Source organism: Filicampus tigris, chromosome 20 (assembly GCF_054856515.1).
Source record: "Filicampus tigris isolate MCC_2025a chromosome 20, RoL_Ftig_1.0, whole genome shotgun sequence".
NCBI classification, from domain to species: domain Eukaryota; kingdom Metazoa; phylum Chordata; class Actinopteri; order Syngnathiformes; family Syngnathidae; genus Filicampus; species Filicampus tigris.
In genome coordinates, this window is record NC_141236.1 from 5,306,459 (window position 1) to 5,327,797 (window position 21,339).

At 40.9% G+C, this 21,339-nt stretch overlaps 1 protein-coding gene across 5 annotated transcripts in view; it reads right to left on the bottom strand.

The window, feature by feature from the left end:
• cdc42bpab (CDC42 binding protein kinase alpha (DMPK-like) b) overlaps window positions 1-21,339 on the bottom strand; it is a 61,787-nt gene that overhangs the window by 14,564 nt on the left and 25,884 nt on the right. For all 5 annotated transcript variants that reach the window (XM_086018613.1, XM_086018614.1, XM_086018617.1 and 2 more), the window contains exons 4-19: window positions 21,147-21,242; window positions 19,546-19,694; window positions 11,467-11,560; window positions 10,570-10,770; window positions 10,333-10,474; window positions 10,010-10,119; window positions 9,187-9,266; window positions 8,168-8,346; window positions 7,341-7,463; window positions 7,079-7,212; window positions 6,848-6,969; window positions 6,179-6,299; window positions 5,844-5,954; window positions 5,161-5,408; window positions 1,303-1,408; window positions 166-290 (exon numbers count right to left, since the gene is read on the bottom strand). In XM_086018613.1, coding sequence (XP_085874739.1) covers window positions 166-290; window positions 1,303-1,408; window positions 5,161-5,408; window positions 5,844-5,954; window positions 6,179-6,299; window positions 6,848-6,969; window positions 7,079-7,212; window positions 7,341-7,463; window positions 8,168-8,346; window positions 9,187-9,266; window positions 10,010-10,119; window positions 10,333-10,474; window positions 10,570-10,770; window positions 11,467-11,560; window positions 19,546-19,694; window positions 21,147-21,242 — 2,141 coding nt within the window. The remainder of the gene's footprint in view (window positions 1-165; window positions 291-1,302; window positions 1,409-5,160; window positions 5,409-5,843; window positions 5,955-6,178; window positions 6,300-6,847; window positions 6,970-7,078; window positions 7,213-7,340; window positions 7,464-8,167; window positions 8,347-9,186; window positions 9,267-10,009; window positions 10,120-10,332; window positions 10,475-10,569; window positions 10,771-11,466; window positions 11,561-19,545; window positions 19,695-21,146; window positions 21,243-21,339) is intronic.

Genomic DNA, 21,339 nt, shown 5'->3' on the forward strand with positions numbered 1-21,339 from the left:
AGCCGAAGGGCTCTTTGGTTTGGCTGTCCGAGGGAACCACATCTCCTGCCAGGTGTTGAGCAATCGGAAAAGTGAATTCCCGCTCAGCTTTGGCTGGGGGATGAGGAGAGCACCCACAAATGAGTCCATGAAGAATAATTCCTAAGTACAATGTGTGTTTCTCACCACTGGATGATTTCCGTGATCTGGGCCTCCCAGTGAGCAACACTCTCCTTTTTGTCAGCCAGCTCTCTCATCTCCTCCTCAAGCTGCCGGTTGGAGACACTCATCTTCTCAAACATGCTTGTTAGCTGAGGAAATAAGCATGTGAAGTCAGGTGCATCATTTCAAACATCACATTTTCTAAAGCAAGAAAAAAAAAAAAACAACGAAGGTCATATTCATGTATAAATCAAAACTTCAAACAATGAACATCTGCTACCAGAAGCAAAGGGGCTCGGCCTTGAAATGATTTGTTTAATTGGACATTGAATAATGTTGAAGGTCTTGACAACTTTCTGATTGCATGACCGGAGACACTCAACAAGTGAGTTACATTGTTTAAGAATGAGCCGTCTTCCTTTCATGTGTGTTGTGCAAGAGGATGTAACCATAGAGACATAACAAATCGCAAACTGTTCTATTGTTTGATCAAATGCCTCACTTACTAAGCACTATTTATTTCTGTCAGGTCTGTGAGGTAATGTTCACACTAATACAGTATAATGTAATACAATTTGGCAGAGGCTTTCCAAGCTCGGGAGCGGCAGCGTCTGACGACAGTCAAGATAACGAAGCCACGGTAAGGTTTGGGAAGTGCTTTGGGCCACTAAAGTCAACAAATTTCAGGGCTCATGCAGTAAGTATGCTGTTAGTTTACAGGTCCAAAAAAAATGAAATTGCAAAGACTACAGCGATCAATTATTACCTTGTTACCTTCTTGGATTCTAAATGTTAAAAAAAAAAAAAAAATCTCCCCCATATTATTATAAGAATTTAAAGTAGAGGCCTTTTTGAACCCCGGAGAACCTTTTTCCAAATTAGTAATTCAGCAGAATCCAGAGTGTCATTCCACTGAACAATGTCGGAGGCTACAGGATGCTTTTAAGTGGGCGATTGACCAATGATTTCTTTGGCATAGTTAGTGAGGGGGTGGGGTGGAAGAATGTGATGAAAACATTTGGGCTAGCCCAGAGAGGTTACCTGAGGTTAGGGACTGATTTATTTGTCTGAGACAGTTAGAGGAAATGGCTAAAGCACAAGATAAACTTCAATTTGGAGTTTTTTTTCCCTCCGATGGGGTGCATTTCTGAAATATCTTACCTTATCCAATTCACTGGACAGCTTTTTGTTTTCTTCAGTAAGCACAACTCTTTCCCTTTCAAACTTTTGCTTGTAATCGGCTTCAAACTCTTCCCGCTCATTTTGACTGTTGAGGAGAAAAAAAGACAAGACTGTTAAACTTGTGATGTTGTGAAAACCTTGGAATATTCTGACCCTGTGAAGTGAATTTAGAAATTTCTTTCTAAATACATGATTGGTGTTTGGAGATAATTACTGAAAATGTGCAAGGGCTGAGAACTCAAAAGGCGATATAGCGTCAAATGTTTTTCACCATTTTAATTTTCCGGATTGTTTGAGCGTGGCTAAAACGTTGCCCAGTGCCACTTTGCACATCCAGCATGACTCACATCGTCCCTACTTTACAACAAATAAGTGCCTTCATTCCATTACTGGCTCGATGCCACAATTTACAGAACAGCTCAGTGTCATTTAAATTAGCAAGTGTATTTTTAGTGTTATTCAGGAACACAAAGTATTGTAGCTGTAAGTAGAAGGAACTATGTGCTCAAATGTCTGTACCACTGTGTTTAATAAACGAATAACTTTGACTTAAGTGTCTCTTATGAGAACCCACGCGACGACAACACCAAGCAAGACGATCCACAGCGTCCGGAAGCCTGCCAGCCCATACGATCGCTGGTGGCTAGTTGGTTGTTCCGGCATGGGAAAAGCTCCGCAATTACCTCGTGGGATATAGTCCAGCGACCGGAGGCTGTTAAGGTCCTCTGTAATGACCCCAATGTTTGCACTGGGAATTGTTTTATAGTTCTGGACTTAAAAAAAAAAAAAGGCTGTAGAAAAAAAAAAATCGCCCCAAAACAGACTCACTTGTTTTCTGAAGTTATGGCAGATTTTGGAGCGCCTTAGGTTGAAACCTAAGTAGTACATTATCTGTGTAGCCTCACTTGTTATTTTTACGCAATATTAACCAATTTAAAGTGGTGATAATAGCTACTTCCTCGTCCTGTGGAAGAAAGTCATGCGGCATAATAAGGTAAGATTGCACTGATTCATTTCCGCCTAATTGATGACTTCAGTAAGCTTTATTCAAGTATCAAATCTATGTGCTGTATCACTCAAAGTTTTGAAAAACTTTGCGGAAGATGATGTAACAGGCATTTGTTTGGTACGCGGTGCAGAGAAAGGATGAATGGAAGCTAAAGACCATTTGTATGGTCGGGGGCTTGTTGTGAGAGAAGCTTATGAAAAGGATGGCTGTGGCCGGCGGCTCCAAATTCTACTTCAGTATTTTAATCAATGATAGCGTAATAAATTTGTGTTTTTTAATAGCATAATGAACTAGCGACCCAATACAATTTTGGGGTGTTGTGAGTGTGAACCGGATATGATATCAACACAGTATGTAGGTATAATACCAACTTAACCAAAGCGTGCTTGGAAATTCAGGTAATTGTAATTCTTTTTTTAATTTCCTGAAAAGTTGTCATCTAGGAGGTGGGAGAATCCACTTGACTGTGACGATATCTAAAACACCCACTGCATCTTATTTGAGGTAACTGGCGAAACTGGTTCAGTTTTACTCGCTATATGCCACAGTGAGTAGCGATTGAAAGTCTGAACATTTTATATTCATATAGGGCAGTTTTGGGCCTATAAGGACTGGTTAACCTGTTAGTTGAGTAAACCCATACTAAATTGAGTACACTGCAAAGACAATGTTCAAACTGATGAATGCTGCTTTTTCTTTTTCAAAACATTCTCTCATTTTGAAGCACATTACAAAAAACTGGGGCATTGGAAACAAAAAGACTGGAACAAGTTGAGAAATGCAGTAAAATAAATAAAAATAAACACGTGTTTGGAACATTGAGGCTCACTACTTTGTGAAGTTTGTGAACAACTGCATGAGCAAGTAGTCCAACGGTTTAAGAACGTTTCTCAATGTTTAGTGCGGAATTTAAGTGGTTAATATTGTCACCTGCCACAGGCACCCTGGTTCAAGACCATCCAATAATTCAAGATCAATATATATCGCAATATACATGTTATCAATATCAATGGAAATTGTGGTCAATATATTGATTCAAAATGAATAAATCAGGAAGCAAACCCCCGACCCCGGCATTCTGTGTGCAGATTACAAGCACATGAGAGGAAATTTGGAGCACGGAAGAATGTTTTCAGTACACAAGAACTGTTTCTGTGAACCTTGTCCGCCAAAGAGGAGAAGGCATGCCAAACCACAGGAGAAAAAGTGCACGCACGAGCGTGTGCGTGCCCTACGTACGCTGAATGAGTGCAACTCTTGCAATAAGATTGTATTGTGCGTACTAACACAATCAAACACCTTCGGATGGATAAGTGATGTCGAAGTAAAGGACTTGCTAGCTCTGACCCTCTCAGCGTCGCACTTCACAGGCAAGTAAAAAATGACCTATGACATGAGCCAGCTAAAAAGAAGTATTAAGATGGTTGGTCAACTTATGCTCCAAGAAAGTATTAGTTTGCTATGCTATGCACATCGAATGAAGGTTAACGTAACCATCAACGATTCTGCTTTAGAGTAGCATGCCCCTGTCCAAGATATTTGTGAACATAGAGTAACTACTTGGAAAAAACATGTTTCAGTTTGAACATCATATATGTTGTCCTTGTAGTGTATTCATTTTAATATGGGTTGAAAAGGACTTGCAAATCATTTAAATTAAGCGGCAAAAAGATTTTGATAGGTAGGGCTAGTGAATGCCTTCCCAGTGTTATTCCCCTTAAGAACCAAATTAAGAATTTGGTTACTCCCCGGGAACCAAATTAAATTAATTGATGTATTGACATATTGTACATACACTAATTACTACACAAGGTAAGGATGGGTTTACGATAATAAACAAGAATCAATAAGCTCTTGTCGCTCTTGCTTGATCAATATTGGGAAATGGGGCCGCAAGCACAATTTTCAGGCACGTGAGTACAAAAAATAAATCCATAAAAAAAAATCTCTCAAAAACAAAATTGAGTAAAAGCTCAGTGTGATCACCTGTCTGAGTCCCTCCCATGACATAAATACTGCAGTAATTAATTTTCAGAGATTGCTCTGATTCGATCAATTTCAAGATTTTTGGAATCTTGATTACTGTGTACTTGCCTTAGGTGGCGTATTCATGTAACGGACGAATGGGACTCCTACAACTTACATTTGTTGACAGTGACGTTTCCATCAGTGCAGATCAAAATGAGAGGCTATAGACGGTACTCTCGCATTTTGCCAATGTGAACGATGGGGTTCGCACTGACTGAGTCACTTGTACCAGTGAGCTCATCAATCTCACTCTTGAGATTGCGGTGTACTGCACGCTGTTTTAATCCATCAATTCCATCAGATTTGAGATTAGCAGCTTCATGTTTTGTGTGTTTTAATTGAAAATAGGAGTAGATCACTTCTAATACTCATCATGACCAATGGCTCAGTAGAAACCAAAATGAGAACAACTATTATGAGTGAGATGATGTAATAGCTGGATCAAATCAATCGCTTTGCAGCTTGTACTCTCCCTTGCTCGCGTGTGCGTAACTCGGCTGCTCGTGTGATGTAATCCATGCACTAAGAATATACTGTATAGACTTCCCTCTGTGATTTGAAAGTATAATACATTGAAATTAAATCAATGCATTTACTAGACACGATTAAAATATGAGCATATGTAAAGATTGCTTGTATTTATCACCGAAAGGCAACTTATACAGTGCTGCAAAGCCATAAACCCTCACAGCATTAAAAATGTGGACTTGACGTTACAATGCTGTCACTTAAATATAGAGGTAATAAATCCAAGGACAGTAAACACAGAAAATACGAAAAATAACAAAAGGATGAAAGACCTCTCTCTTCGAGTCTTCTCTAGCTTGTCTTTGAGCATCAGAATTTCTTTCTGCAGGCCGAGATGCTGGCCTTCGGCGTCATGTAGCTCCTTGCGCAAACCCTTCAACTCAGTGCTGTGTTGAACCTCTCGACGTGACAGTTCCTCCTCGTGCAGGTGGGTCTTCTTCTCCAGGTCACCCCGCAGACGGCCCACTCCCAGGAATTGGTTGGATGGGGTCGGGGCAGCAAAGGAGCCAACTTGTTTTACCTGGGAAAAAAAACGGGAGCGATGAACAAGGTTACACGGTCCCAACAATCTCCGATGAGCGTGAATGTGACAGTGACATTGCAGTTAACTAACTTTTAAATTAAATATTAACATGACCTGAAGCATTTTGAAAGTGATTGTGGGATTATAAATCAGCGACTCTAAGATTTAAAAGCTGTTTTTGACCTTTACACATCTATTTATACTTCTATCTGTGGTCTACAAAATGCCTCCCAAAATTTGGACACTCAAGGAGACTATAAATAAAGTTGTATTGTATTGTATTGTATCAACAAACTTGTGAGGACAAGCTGCGTACCATTTTGTATAATGCAATGGAAAGTTGAATATGCAAAATGACAATGATTGGAACAGTGAGCATATGGCGTTTCAAGGGTGTGCAGATGTGTGATGGATGATGTTTATCACTATTACCTTCAGCCTTTCCAGCTCCCCCTCCAGCTGTCGGGTGTACTGCTCATTACGATCTTTCACCTTCCTCTCTTTAAGCGCTTCTGTTGTGCGCTCCTCCATCTGAGTCTCCATCTAATTACATGATTAAACATTTATTTCTGTCAATGACTTTGGAAATTACCGACACAATCTACACATGAAAAAAAAGCAATCAAATATTGATAGGGTCTTGGGTTACTACACAAATTATTTCTAACGTCTACAATTATTCGGAGATTTACTCAAGTGAGTTATGACGGAATTGTACAGCAATCAGTGTAAAGAGACGATTAGCAACCACAGGGAGTCTACTCTACCTCTTTCCTGGCCTTCTCAGCCTTTCGCACCTCAAGGCGCAGAGCCTCGACTTTCTGATTTTGACTCTCCATTTCCTCCGCCTTGTCACGCAGCTGGCGAGAAAGTTGCTGCTTTTCCGACCTGTGGGGTTGGTCATATGTAGTCAATGATAAAAGTTAAAAGTGAGAAAACATAGTGGACGAACAAATCTAACTAGTGAAATGAAATTGATTGCTGTTCACTTTGACTTTCAAAAATGTACGCCAGTAGTCGTCGCTGGCATTTTTAAAGAATCTTTAAAAAAATAAATAAAAATCAAAAACAATTTTTTTTAAAATGCGCATACACGAGCTGCTCGTCCATATAGACGAAACTTTCCTTAGAAAACTCGGGCATATTATGTGACTTTGCCTGTGTTACTCTGCTTGACAGTAACATTGCAAATAAATGTTAAGAATAAAGAGTGAGTTCTGTGTTCTACCATTGCTGTTTCAAAAACTCAAGATGCACCTGCACATCAATTTCCATTTTCACATACGCTATAAATTGACACTCGACGGCATGGACATGAAAATTGTAACAATATTGTGTTTTCAGGCTAAAAACATTGTTGTCGTATAAACAACTGCTGTTAACTTTTTTCAGTTGAAAATGGCCTCGTGTTAAATCCGTTTAATTTGAGGCTATACCTGAGGTCTGAGAGGTCCTTCTTGAGTTCTGAAAACTCGTGCATGGCCACTTTTCTCTGACCGTGAGCTTCTTTCAGATCCTTTGACTGCGACTTCACCTTCTCGTTGGATTCCACGAGGTCCTAGCCACAAAAAAGAAAAGTAAACAATATGATGCAATTTATGCCCTGAATACAGTTGGAACAATAACGCTTACGTATAATATACAACACCATTCAACTGTGGTACTACCTTCAGCAGGTCTTCATTGTCCCTTGTGAGACTTTTTATTTGCTTCTCTAACACCTTGACATGTTTGGATGAGTCCTCTAGTTCTCGACGAGCCATGGTCACATCTTCAAGCTGTTTTTCCAGTTGACCTGAATCTGTCATACACACACAGTCAATAAAAGAATCCAGGAAACTCATTCAACTCAAACACTGTACTTGCTGTATTACAGGATTACATTTTTGCACACCTGAAATGAGCAAGATTTATATCATTAAGTCCTACCAGCGATTTGTTTCTTGAGGTTGTCAATCTCGGTCTTTAGACTCCTGATCTCCACCTCCTTGCTGCCACTCAAAGGGCCTTCACCAGTTGGGTGCTGACGTGCTTGAACCGTCTTTGACAAATCTGCAATGTCAATATAGCCTTCAACAGAGAGATTCTCAGGGTTCGCCACCTCGCCAAAGACGAGGTGAAATGGGCAGTGGCAAGGTAAATATTTCCCACACTTGCCGCATTGGCGAACAGCCCAATTAGTCGGCTAGAATTGGACTGGGGGAACCTGGCTACTAAGCATAAATGTCCATACATGCAAAAAATAAATAAAATAAACATTAAACATGTCCGTAGGCAAATTGCATACAGTTATCCCCATATCCTCCATGCAGCCAATGACACACGGTTGGTTTCAGTATAAATCACAACATCGCTTCATTCCAGTTGTTTACATCTGCTGGTGGCGGCGGGCATGCTCGTGAGTGTTAGCGAGGTAGCACTTCTGTTGCGATCCAGTTAACTCGGCCCATTTTTACCACTACAACGTGCAGTTAGCCATCAAGCCATGTCCACAACCTCAAAAAATACATCTTCCTTGAAGTGCTGTGTGTTGTGTTATTTGGGCCACAATGTCTCTGCCGTGCACATGCATGAGTGGCACACGTAGCAGCGAAACCGATTTTATACTGTTTAGCCATATTGGCTATAAGATTTCATGATCCAGCACCAACCCTGGATTCGTTAGCTCAAATGTCTGTTACAAGTGAACACTAATTAACACAGTATTATGCTTCTTTGTATACATGTTTTAGTAGTAGTATGACCTCCTCCCTCACCTTGAACTTTGCGGTTGAGCTCCAGTTTCTCCTGTTCCAGGCGGTGGATTCTCCTCTCGTAGGCCTCAACGGCTAGGCTGTCCTTAAAGCTGCGCTGAACATCTATGTCATGTTGTTCCTGACCCGCCTTGCCTGCCGCACCTGACAGCTGCCGCAGGCAACCCCGATCAGAGATTGTGCTTAAGAGGAGGAAAATGGTAAAGAATGGGTTGAATAAGCATTTGTCTTTTGGGCAGTACTTTCAAACACACAACAGAATGTATGTATATGAAGTGCCTATTTAAAAAAAGAAGAAAAAAAAACTTTTTTAACAAGAATCTTCTAATACATGTACCCACAAATGAACAAAGAATACAACTACTTTAACTGTACAATTCTGTAAATTCATCCAGGTTATCAGTAACAAGGAAATCACAGGGACTAAAAATATTCTCTGTGACTCAACAGTCTGACTTTCTCATGAGAATCAAGAGGGTGTGGCTCCCTAAGATGTGGAATTAGGGCACTTTTGGCTGGTACGGCTGGCAATTGCCGCCCTTTCATCTCTAGTGAGAACAACAAATAGACTGCCTTCAGTTGGTGAAAGGATAATTGACATTGAATGCTAAAATAACATTTAAATAAAGCATACATTGACACTTCGTCGTCACAACTTATTTGATGCAAAATTTTGACTTGATACATTTATTTGGAAAGATTAAGCCAGGTAACTTCATGCTCACAAGTAAAGTCAGAATCATGTAAGAAGGTGAAAGTGGAATTGCGGACTGGTCACGGTGACATTACGCAAAACTGTTGGAGTTGAAAGAGCAAGTGAAAGAGTGATGGGAGAATTGGAAGGAGAGAAAGAGTGGATGGAAAACACCATTATCACTGAGCCTTGAAGAGATAAGGGTGGCTTTCCCACGGATAGAGCTTCAGTGAGAATGTGAACATCAGTTTATTAGGAAAGAAGTTTCCCCCCCCCCACTTACTTTTAACTTGTCTTTGAACTAAACCCATTTCACATGTTGACTTACCATTTACTGGTGTAGGTGAAGCCAACAAAGGGCAAGTGGTGGCCAGAAAAGGCAGTATGAGAGGGAGGGGGCATGGTCTCCTGTAGAAAAAAAACAATGAATGCATTAGGCCTGCCACAAAATATTATTTTGATAGTCAACTAGTCACCGGTTACTTTTGGGGCTTTTTTTAGTTTCTTGTTCACTTCAAATGCAAGGTAACAAACAAAGGTATTTTTGTTTGGACTAATACCATGATGACAAAACAGATAGCAATGGACGTTCTGCTGCATGCTGGTTGTATCGGTATTCCTGACATGTTTTATTATGTTTATACATGAAACTGCAAATTAAAACGGTGATATTCTGTCTTTTTAATATTTTTTTACTTGTAAAAGCTTACAGAGACGATTGTCCCTCTTCATCAGAAATGGAATCAGCCACAACGTGCTTCCTCTTTATATGTTCCTGCATGACTGTCGTGTGTTGCCTTTCGCATTACATTCTTTAGTATTTTTGGTAAATGCTCAAAACCGTTAGACCTCCGCTGTCAGCGGTGAGGCATGATGCAGTTTTTCCGGTTACGTCATGGCTGACCCGGATACCTGCTACAGCATGAGCGTCAAGGACAGAAAGGCAGCTACAGCGCGAAAGATTCAGAGGCAGTTTGGCGAGAAAACAAAGCTTAAAAAAAATAAACGCAGACGATTATCAAATTAACTGTCGACACGATCGTGAATAGTCGACTAATCTTGCCATCCCTAGAATACATTACAGAAGGCTAGAAATCATGGGGTCATCAGGTGACAATTTTTTTGCCTTCTGACAACACACACACACTTACTGAGTTCTTGAGAGAGTCGTCATCCACATCAAAGTTGGAGGTATCTGTGGGACTGCTGACCTCAGGGATGTAAGGGGCCTCACACAAGCGGATATTGTCCCAGTCAATACCTGCATATTAAGGAAATCACAGATAACCGATAAACTTCAGGAGCATAGAAAAATGTGCCAATTGTTTCAACAGTTCTGAAACAGTACGGTACTTTCCAAGAAAGGCACTGCAATCTGTTTATACTCTACACCACATACTCTACAGGATAATGTATTAACATTTATGAGGAATGCCACCTAATTATCATGCACAAATTTAGAACTCGATTATACCAGCGAAAAATGGATGCTGCTTGAAGTCTTCAATCCCATTCTGTCCTTTTCGGTACTCTCGACTGCAAATGAGCCGACGTATGAGATCCTTTGCTTCCTCTGAAACCTTATCCGTTATCTGTTGTGGGAACTGGAATCGCTCCTGGAAAAACATACATGATGTTTATGGCAAAAGCAGCGCAGTTTGGGTGAATTTACGTCCAAATCACAAAATGGTGTCCTGCCAAATCAGCTCACCTTGTGGTTCATGATTTTGCCATACGTTTCCACGAGGGACTCGGCATAGAAGGGGGTCTCTCCATAAAGCATTTCATACATGCAGACGCCGAGGGACCACCAATCACACTCAGGTCCATACTTGCCCTTCCCATCCTCCATGGCCTGGAGGATTTCTGGAGAGATATAGTCTGGCGTCCCCACAGCCACGGAGGACTGGACCTGGAATGAACAACACAAAATCAATGACTACAAGTCTTATATAAAGGGGAACCAAACTTAAAATACTGTTAATGATGATCAGAAGAACGGCAGTTAGTCTCTATTAAAAATGATGACTAAAGCTAAAAATCATTGACTGCTTTTATTTCCACATGTGAAACATGTGGAAATGTGGTAACGCTGCACATGCTATTCCAAATCTAAGCATAAAAAATATATCAATGGCTTTACAGCTGTTAAAAAAAAAAAAAAAAAAAAAGAATTCTCAGTGGTTCCCCTAGAAAAAGTAAAACATTCATTATATAAACTAACAAAAAAATGGTAAAATGCATTGCTTTCCTATGAAACACTGAATTAATATTTATTTGTATAGCCACTGTTGATGTGAATTGGTATTCCAGCCTAGAACATTTAGACTAAATTCCTTGATTCCCCTGCATTTCTTGGTTATGACGAGAAAAACTGATTTGCTCCAATTTTAATTCAAAATTTCCCAAGGTAAATAACCAACATTTAATTAATCTGGACTGAAGGAGGCAACAGCAGCAGTTACTTGACGATAACAATCGACCTACCTGTGGTTTGGGGTTATGTCTACTATAGCTCTCAACTCCATCCGAATAGAGCATATATTTGAATGCTTTAACAACAAAAACAACAATGAACAGCAGCTGCAGCTGCATGGTAAATGCATACCGTTCCATCCTCCATGAGTTTGAGGCAGGAGCCAAAGTCAGCCAAGCGGATATGGCCATTCCTATCCAGCAGGATGTTGTCAGGCTTTATATCCCTGAATGAAGATTGAGAGAGAATGAAGAAATTAAGGGTGAAAATGCAAAAATATCGATAGAGGAATGCACCCAAAGTCCAATCCAATAATAAGCATTTATTTGAATGGAAAATTCTGTTAACATTGTTCAAGTTCTACACAGAGCACTCGGCACTATAAACGCCTTGTCAACATACATCTTTTTTGCAACTCTACAATCAAGAACAGGTTTAGAATATTGCTTGTAGGTCATGTCAGCAGGATTAATTAGAATATAGAGTAGAAGTTACCACTACTGCGGTTAAATTGAGGTGAGATTTGTCCTCTCTTTGCATCAACTCAAGTACCGTACTTTCCCACTTTCAAGTGGCGAGTTAGCTTTTTTTTTTGTGTTGATAAAAAAGATGACTAAAAAAAGACAACTACAAGGAAACTGCTTGTTTCTAAGTAAGATGGGCCACAGTAACTGAAACGCCTAAGTTCCCACAAACTGTAGCGCATGAATTTTCCAGCCAACAAGATTTAACCTACAAGCAATGGTACCCAACCACCGGGCCGCGGTCCTCTTACCATTCCGTGGGCTATTTGGGACAAGGCCACACAAAGAGACTGAACAAAAACTATTGTATTGCTCATGAGACCCTGCAAGAGGTATCATTTAAAAAATAAAGTGTGTCCGCCTTTGCCTCAGTACATGTCAAAAAACCCGTTTTGGTCATGTGATACAGAAGTAAAAATGTAAACCCATGAGGTATCAAAAATCCGTTTTAAAAAAAGAGACCTTCAGAATGGGAGAAAAAAAAAGTCAATTATGAGGCAGAAGAGCCAATAATTTTGCAAAAAAGAAAGTTGCATTTCGGAGACAATATCAGCTGTCCTATTTACAATTCGGGTTTAGCGCTAGAGGTGATTCTCACACACCAAGCCTGCTCTGTATCAAATGTAGCGATAGGTTTGCAAACGAGGCAATGATGCCTTCAAAACTGATTCTGCACATGGGTGAGCAAGCACCCGGCATTCAGACAAGCCTGGATTAAAGTCAAGGCAGCATAGGCAGAGCATATCTTGCTAACATTTGCAACATCCTATTTTTTCTGAAGCAGTACTTTCTTCAATTGTGGTGACCAAAGCAAGCGCAAGCCTCCCACTTATTACAACAACTACATTCAGTGCCATAAGTAGTTGAACTTTGAATACACTTGTTTTTATTTATTCCTCCACCGTCCGTCATATTATTCATTTATGTGAATCTGGCCCGTGGTGCAAAAAAAGGTTGGGAATCGCTGACCTACAGAATGGTATATTATTTTAGTCATGCTTTTACCCGCATCACAAATGATGGGGTAATCCATCCGGATCTACAGTTCGGCCAGTTCTAGTCCAGTCACTAAACTTACAGTGTATTACTCCATACTAGTGTTACTTGAGGGAGCCCGGATAGAATTAGACATTCAGCTGTTTTCCAATGATGGCCCCCTCCAGTCAAGCTTAGTACTATGCCTTAAAAATCGACATGATCCAGCTGCCGGAACTCACCGCTATGAATAATGCATAGTTAAATATAGGCCTTGTCAATGCCTGACCATTACACAGATTTCCTCAGAGGGTAGTGTCAGTCTTGTAAGTGTGTGTGACCCCTATTAGCACCCTGAACTGTGACACAGCCCAATACACAAGGTCTGGAGTAAAAGTTAGATGTTCTGTACAAATGTACATTGATGCATTTTGAGAATCGGTTGACCATGTTGCCAAAGTCAGAAGTCAAGTCAATTATTAGTTTTTGTCCAGTTCAATCGTTATGTTATTTGAGGGGCTGACGGTTGTAGTGGTACAAATGAATTCTCTTCCCACATATGTAAGGTAAACACATTCAAGTTGGCTGTAATTCAAAATATACTGCATATTATCACATCACTTATAAGTCTCTCTGTAGACCCTGAAGCACCCGACATGATTTCCGGATTGCATGCTGCTTCCAAAGTGGATATTGTAAATAAAGTTTCTGACTTGGACAATACTCAATCCCAGTGCATACAAAGCTGTTGTGCAGCATCAACACAGGATGTGAAATCACTAATATTGATTGAATATCTTTTTCATCTAGGTACTTTCAAGCTGAAATAAGCCAACTTTAATGGGATCACCACAGTGAAAACTGGAAAAACCACTCAGAACAGCAAAGAGGTGATTAAATAAGCAATTCACACCAAAAGCTAAACACAAAAGTGAGCAGAAACAAGTCGTGAAGAAATGTTGAAATGTTAAATGCTGCAGTTGCCTTTACTTGGGGTGGCGTTTAACAGATAATGAAAAGCACGAAAAAAAATCCTCACCAGATAATAATCATATTAAATTCTTTCACTCTACAAGCAGTTCCACAAAGTTATGCAAAGTCATGAATGATATTGTGTGCTGAATTGCAAGATGACATTTTCTTTTAAAAACAGAGCCCTCCAGTTTTCTTATAACATCTTTATCCTGTCAAATTGTGTTTACTCTCCCTAATTGTACTTTTTGCAGCTCCACTTCATCTTTTCTTAATCAGACGTTACCGGACTGATGTGAGGAGCTCACCAGCGATGGCTGCAGCACAAACGCCTCCGGCTATGCGTGCACTCGCACGCAGATGCACACAGCACACCCTAGCTTCCACACATTTTAATGGCAACGGCAAAGGAGAAGCTAATACTAGGCTAGTTAGTCCAGTTAATTGGGCAAGTGTGTCACAAGACTCCTGTGGTCTTAAAGAGCAGCATCGAGACTAGAATAGAGGGAGGTAAGCTCTTCTAAGACACAACATCCATCTGGGAGGGCCATCTGGTTGCAGCCTGACAATAAACATGCACGCCCGCACGTGCGCACACACACGCGCACACCCCTACATGCACACACACACACACACACACACACACACACACACACACACACACACAGGAAGCTGCACAGACAAGGATGTCTCACATGGATCTAGGCAAGCAATTGTTCTGACTGTGTGACCTCTGGTACCACTTGACACGGGGTAGGGTGGGGGGCATTGAAACCAGCTCTGCATTTGACAGGGCCGAATCTTTAAAGGCAAAGTCCTCACAAAAATGTTCTTGACAATAATGTGTTCTACGTGCCGCCACTAGTCTAAACATGGCGATCTGATTAATATCGTCTTTGTGGAATATGAGCTAAGCTGCAAAATCCACCGATTTTTATCCATTTCAGGGGGGCAGCCATTTTGTCACTCAGGTAGCGACCGATTACGTTTCACCTGTTTTCTGAAGCTGAGCCATGATTGGTTGTGTGTGTGTGAACTGTGATGCAATTTTCAGTCGACAGAAAAGTGGCAAATGGCCGCCCCTGAGATGGGCAAAAAGAGGTGGATTTTACTGCTGAACTCATACTCCACGAACGCATTATTAATCAGAATATCAAGTTTAGGCTAGTGGGGCAAGAACATAATATTGTTGATAAAATAAGAAATTGTGGGTTGACTTCCCCTTTCAATATCAGAATTGTCAATGATTCGGAATATTTATTTTACAGTTACCGGTATTCGTCTATAGAACATAGTAGTTGTGCATCACTTAAATAAGATTTTATTTGTTTTCCTATTCCTAAAACAGGCTTACAAAAAAAATCTCAAAGCAGAGCATTGATTGAAGCATTAATGCTCAAGTGTAGTGCCTTTAAAATATGAACAGTTATCACAGAGAAATAAAGCCATTCTCTCATACATCAGCGAGCCACGAAGCAACACATGGTCCTGATCAATAATAAAACAACCTACCATATTACACACATGCAAACCTCCGCAGTGGTCAGATTCCACTCACAAAGGATTACTATCACACAGGACACAGTATATTTCATGACTAAAGGACTGGAATAATAGTCAACATTGTCATCAGCGCAGCTCTTCCTCTATCTGTCCACACATGGCAAACCCCTCCTCAGTACCAACCCCCACATCTCCTCTCACTCTGGCAGAATAGGCCTTTTGCTCACCACACAAACCCACACGGGACAGATGTGGTGCTAGGCAGCGCTAAGCCATCGTGGGTTTGGCTATTGAAACATTTGTCAGGCCCCTCTGTGAGGCCACGCAGATCACTGGCCACTGAATGCACGTGCGAACGCACACCCTTCATTTGACTCGTACACATTTAGTCTCTCATGGGAGCTGGCCAACGGTTAACAAAAAGCTTTGGTGTTCTTCCATCCATGCTTGATTTTGTCTCCGTCATCCACATCAATGTCAATCTGTGCCTGGATAAATTTGGTCTACGAATAATACCACTACCATCCATCTGAAATTTTAAGGCCACACTAAAATTTGAGGTCTTAAATAAGGCTTCAAGATGGGTCCCTGCAAAACAAAGAGTGGGACCATTAATGATCCCTGGAGACTTCATTTGTGATTACCCAGGGGGAAACCATCTTTGATCTACTTTGGAACTGCAACCTTTACAAGGGCAAATAGAAATTGAATAAAGTCTGTTGGGTGGATGAAGAGAAGGAATGGTTTCCTAATTAATGACCACCATGGGCTTCTAATTTATAGGGTGATTGCATTGTCCTTTACTTTAGTCATGAGAATAGGAAACAGGTTTGACGTCATCTGTAGACACGCCACAACCAGAACGAAAACACACATCCTCATATTCATGCTGCTACACACACATACAGTGTCACACGCACACACGGGCAAGATCCTATGCACGCACCCACACACACACATGAACACACTTTCTCAGATGGGACCAGCCAGCAAAACACACCCTCCTCAAGGGATGTGTCTGGCTGACTCCACCCTCTGCAAAAAAGAAAAGAAAAAAAACTAATTCTCTCATGAAGGCACGGACATAAAATACAGAGAGGAGGGGAGGAGCTGAGGGTGAGTACATAGGGCGACATATCAACACCACACCCACACACCTCTCATACCCCATCATTATTGTCCCAAGCAGTCCACAAGGGGACTTCAATGGAAACAGTGTCATCCCCCCCTTCATGTTCCTTTCCCTTTCCTTCCACTCTTCCATGTCTGCCACTCCTACCAGCCCCCACAGCGGCCCCAAGATTACAACATACAATTAGCGGCTCCCCGCTCAGTTTCTTTATTCTTACATTTGTGTCTACATTTTAATGTCAGCATCTTTCCATCAAACGTGAACCGGGCCGACCAGAAACGTGTTTTTTTTTTGTTGTTGTTTTTTTTAGGGATTTGGAACTAATTAATGGAATTCCCATTCATTTCAATGACGATATTGGATTTGAGATACTAGTTATCTAAGTTACAAGTGTGGTGACGTAACAAATTTAACTCGTGAGTCAAGGCGCCACTTTTATCTAGTCAAAGGGAGAGGATGTGACAATTGAAACTTGAAGCAAGGCCAGTAACAAACGTAGTAAATAACATACCCAATCTGCCTTCGAAACGTAATGTCTTACAATTAAAAAGACCCATGCTGGTGGTTTGTACTCTCTATAGGAATAACAAACTATGGCAACCCGAAACAACATGATAACACAATCAGCTTCTCATGTAAATTTTAAACCTGTGAGATAAGCGTGTCAAATTCCTGATGTGTGGGCACAGACATGGAACCGGATGGTGGGCTGCAGCATTCCACTTGCTGTTACTGGCGAACAAGCATTGCGCTAATAGCTCAGTGAAACACTTGAAATTGTCTCATATCAAATGTCCCATGCAGCTGTCACTCACTACACGGCGGAGGTGGCCAACGCGAGGCTCGCAATCCCCCAGTGTGACCACAGAAATTCTCAACTCAGTAATCAGAGATTTTCCCCAGTATTTTTAAACACAAGATCATTTCATTCTGTGATTGATTTCCAAGCTTTCTTGCATCGTAGCACAGTTGGTTTGTTAGCCAGTTAGACACTAAGTTAGCTGCCTGTCAGCACTATTGTGGCAATGCACAAGCAGGATCACAGCATTTATTTTCAAATTTTGTTTTTAGAGTGACAGTCCCTTTTTGCAATGTCAGACTTCCTTGGTACTGCACAAGTGGTACAAAATATGAAATAGTGTTCAACACTTTAAACTTGAACCATCATTTAAGCTCACTAAGCTAATATTGACAAGGATGACAGTGAACTTGGCAAGCACACATAGAAAATGTTAAAACAAAGAAGTCCTTTCCAAGTCATTGTGTTTATAGTACATTCTGTACTACAGTGGGCTTCCACGCTATAAAAGTGGGTTACCCCCTCCGATGGTTTAAGTTTCAAGTGCACTTAAGAATAAAATCGTTTTTTTATATACTGGATACCATTTTATACACACATGTACCTGAAAGTGTGGATAATTTTGACATTCAGTGAAGATGCACATCCGCTGTCTGATGGGGTTTATGCTTTGCTTTCTGGGACGGATGCATCTTCCAATCGTTTTATGCACCTTCTCAAACCATCATCGACAGGAGGAGCTTGCATTTTGCATACACTTGAGGCGCCCACTACCTGGTGGGTTCTGCAAGGCGATTGCGTTGTTGCCAAAACACGAGACTGGCTATTTATTGTGCTCAAGCTGTAACTGACATTGTAGAGTGGTTAAGTCATTGCATCAACTAGTCGGTTTAACCCCTGATTGCAAATTTAGTTTCAGCATTTATTCCGACACTAAACCAAAAAGTAACTCAAAGACGAGGTCCGTATCAAATTGGGATTTTTGTGCATCATTAAGCGCAAAATGTAATGACTGTAACCCCAACCCTATATACATTATACAAATCCATTCATACGTAAATGAAAGTATAATTTGCACACACACACACGCACACACACACACACACACACACACATGCACGTGCAGAGCATTTCTGTAATAGCGCAACCACAGGTACCGCCATTGTGGTTGAAAGAACAACTTTCCTTTTGACTATCTGGAGCCACTGATTTGCCTGATTACACTGTCATCATCAAGTGGCTCTTCTCTCCCACCAGTCCCCTCCTCTTTCTCTTCATTTGCCATTTGAAAATAAACCATTTCATTTTTGGAATACAGTGGCGGAGGCGGCAGCAGCAAGCAGCCGGGAGCGATGCAGTCCGGCTGCAACATGTTTTGTTTTGTCCTCTGCTCAGTTTCAAGCCAAACCCTCTAACCCCCTTTGGAGAATTAGAATAGTTAGTGTTTTGTCTCCCCGACTTGATTCTCAAATCAAACAATCCCTGCAGCTGGGTAGTTAAACTATCGGTGATTAGTCATTTTTATTACATCCAATTTAGTACTGAAAGAAAAGGGTCATAAAATAACACTTGGGTCACACATGCAGTAATGCACATGTGATATGTTTGGCATTTCAAGGGATAGAAAACAGTAATAGGATTGACTAATTGAAAGAAAACAGTGATTAAAAGGATGCTGACAATGGAAACGCTGTTTTTATTCCTCCTTTTTATCTTCGGGTCTACTCAGAAGCAGTATTAGGGCAAGAATGAAAAGAATGAAGTTGAAACAAGAATACGGTTTTGGAAAATGAGTCGTGAGGATCTTGTCAAGGTGCACTTTGCAAAGTCTCAAATATTTTTAGGCACATCAACACCATTATGAGTGTTGTAATGGTTGAATGTTACCATATAAACATTTGACCTGAAATCTTTTGTTGAATCATCAACTAGAAGCAAAAATGTTTTATGATATCATATGATTCATTCCTGACTTCTGTCAAGTGGCACAGAGCAGCTGCTGGTATTAAACGGTTTCACCTGTGTGGAAATTATGACATTCAATGTGTAAAATTATGTCTTTATTCTCATAACAAAAAAAAAAATCTGGAATCTTTTCAGTATAGTCACAAATAACCGTTGATAGTCTAAAAATGAACGATGCCGTGTTTAGATTCTCATTGCTTACTGACAGGGTACCAAAACCTTTTTTTTTTTTTTTATTGACCAGGAGTTGCCCGAGTATTACAAAGAACAGAAACAATGAAAACCTTCTAGAATAAATTAAGAAACACCGGGTTTCGTCCTGTGTTGCACTTGCGCCTTACCTGTGAACGTAGTGAAGCTGGTGAATAGAGTCGATAGCAAGCACCATTTCGGCCAGGTAGAATCTGGCCATATCCTCGGGCAGTCGGTCCTCGAATTTACTGAGCAATGTAAGCAGGTCACCACCCACATAGTAGTCCATGACCAGGTACTAAAACAACATTAGAGATGTGTGTTAATTGCAGTGACAGAGGACTAAGATGGACAAGTGTGTAGTGCGGGGGTTGGGGGGAGGCAAAACATCCTAACATTTATGTGGGACTGTATTTATTTATTTTTTTGGGCAGAAGCCAAAGTAAAGCCACTCAAGACAGACAACCCCTTCCCTTCTCATTTATTACTAGAGATGGGACCAGAGGATGTGAGTGCTGAAAAATGTACACACAATTTGCCCTTTCTATAATGAGATAACTGGAAGGGCAGTGGTGTCTAGTCTTAAGAGTCTCTGGGAGTGTCTCGGGTAAAGTATTTGTTGTGAGAATGTGGGAAATGGAATGACAAGCAGTCCCGGCATTTAAACTCTGGGTCAAAGGGAGAAAGAGAGCCAGGACAGACTGTCAGGTTAAATGGCGAATGATGGCTATGGTTTCAAAATGGAAGGTTTGCAAGTCTAACAACTCTTTGGATTCATGTTAATTGGCAATTGTGTTGCCTGATTTCCTGCAATACTTCATCATGTTGTGCTTTGCTGTAGTAAATGAATGTGCAGGTCAGCAGCTGGCAGGTCATCTGCCATACTGTAGAGATAGTATTGTGTTCTAAACGTGGATTGCTGAGTGAACTGGTGAAAGTGACAGATGGAGCTGCTTGGTGCAAAAAGAGACCGAGTAAAGACTACCGTATTTTACGGACCATTGGGTGCACCGTATTATTAGGCGCAATATCAATGAAAGGGTCTCTTTTTTTTTTTTTAAATATCATACATAAGACACCCCGGGTCATAGGGCGCATTATTTTTGTGAAGCATTGTGTGTGAAATAGTTTGTTCTAATTGTACCGTCTGTTTATTTGATTGATTTAGCGCGATTATGCTATCGGGTAGCGCCGCGTGTATCGCTTGCTTTTCCTCTCCGTGTAATTACACCGGGGGTTGCTTCGGGCGGAGGAGGGGCTCCTCTGACAGACGAAAAAAAACCATTTGAACATCGGAAGTCAATCTGGTGACCGGTGGCTGTGTTATTACTTTGACTAATGATAAATGCTGTCGTGGTTGACAGTTCAAGATCTGTCAACAAGTCAATACACTCACCATTATCTCACATTTTTTGCTTGGTCTTGGCAGCTACTGGAAGCTACCTGTGTTGTTTACCTTGCGTCGGTCCGGTCACACATTGTAACGTTGGATATATGCAGCCGGAAGCTTTGGGGGTACCGGCGCTGCAAATCGGGCTAGTAGGACTACATTTCCCATTATTCTAAGACACAGAAGCAGGAAGTATTCCTCGCCTGCTAGCGAGTAGATGCGAATGAGAATGACAACGCAAACGTAATTTGGGGGAAAATTTTAGATTTTAAGTGCGCCTCATGGTCCGAAAAATACAAAGACTATTACGTGAAGCTTGGAACATGTCATGTAAACATAACAACTCTTATTGCAGCCTACCAAATTGTTATCATCCTGGAAGGCATAGTGGAGGGTGGTAATCCACTGGGAGTCCCCATTTACCAACACGTCTCGCTCCTCTCGAAAGCATGCCGTCTAAAGAAACAACATAGATTTTGCAATTTACAAAAGGTGTCACACAAAATAAAAAATATTACGAGCATTCTTGAGATGCGAGTCAACTGTGAATATA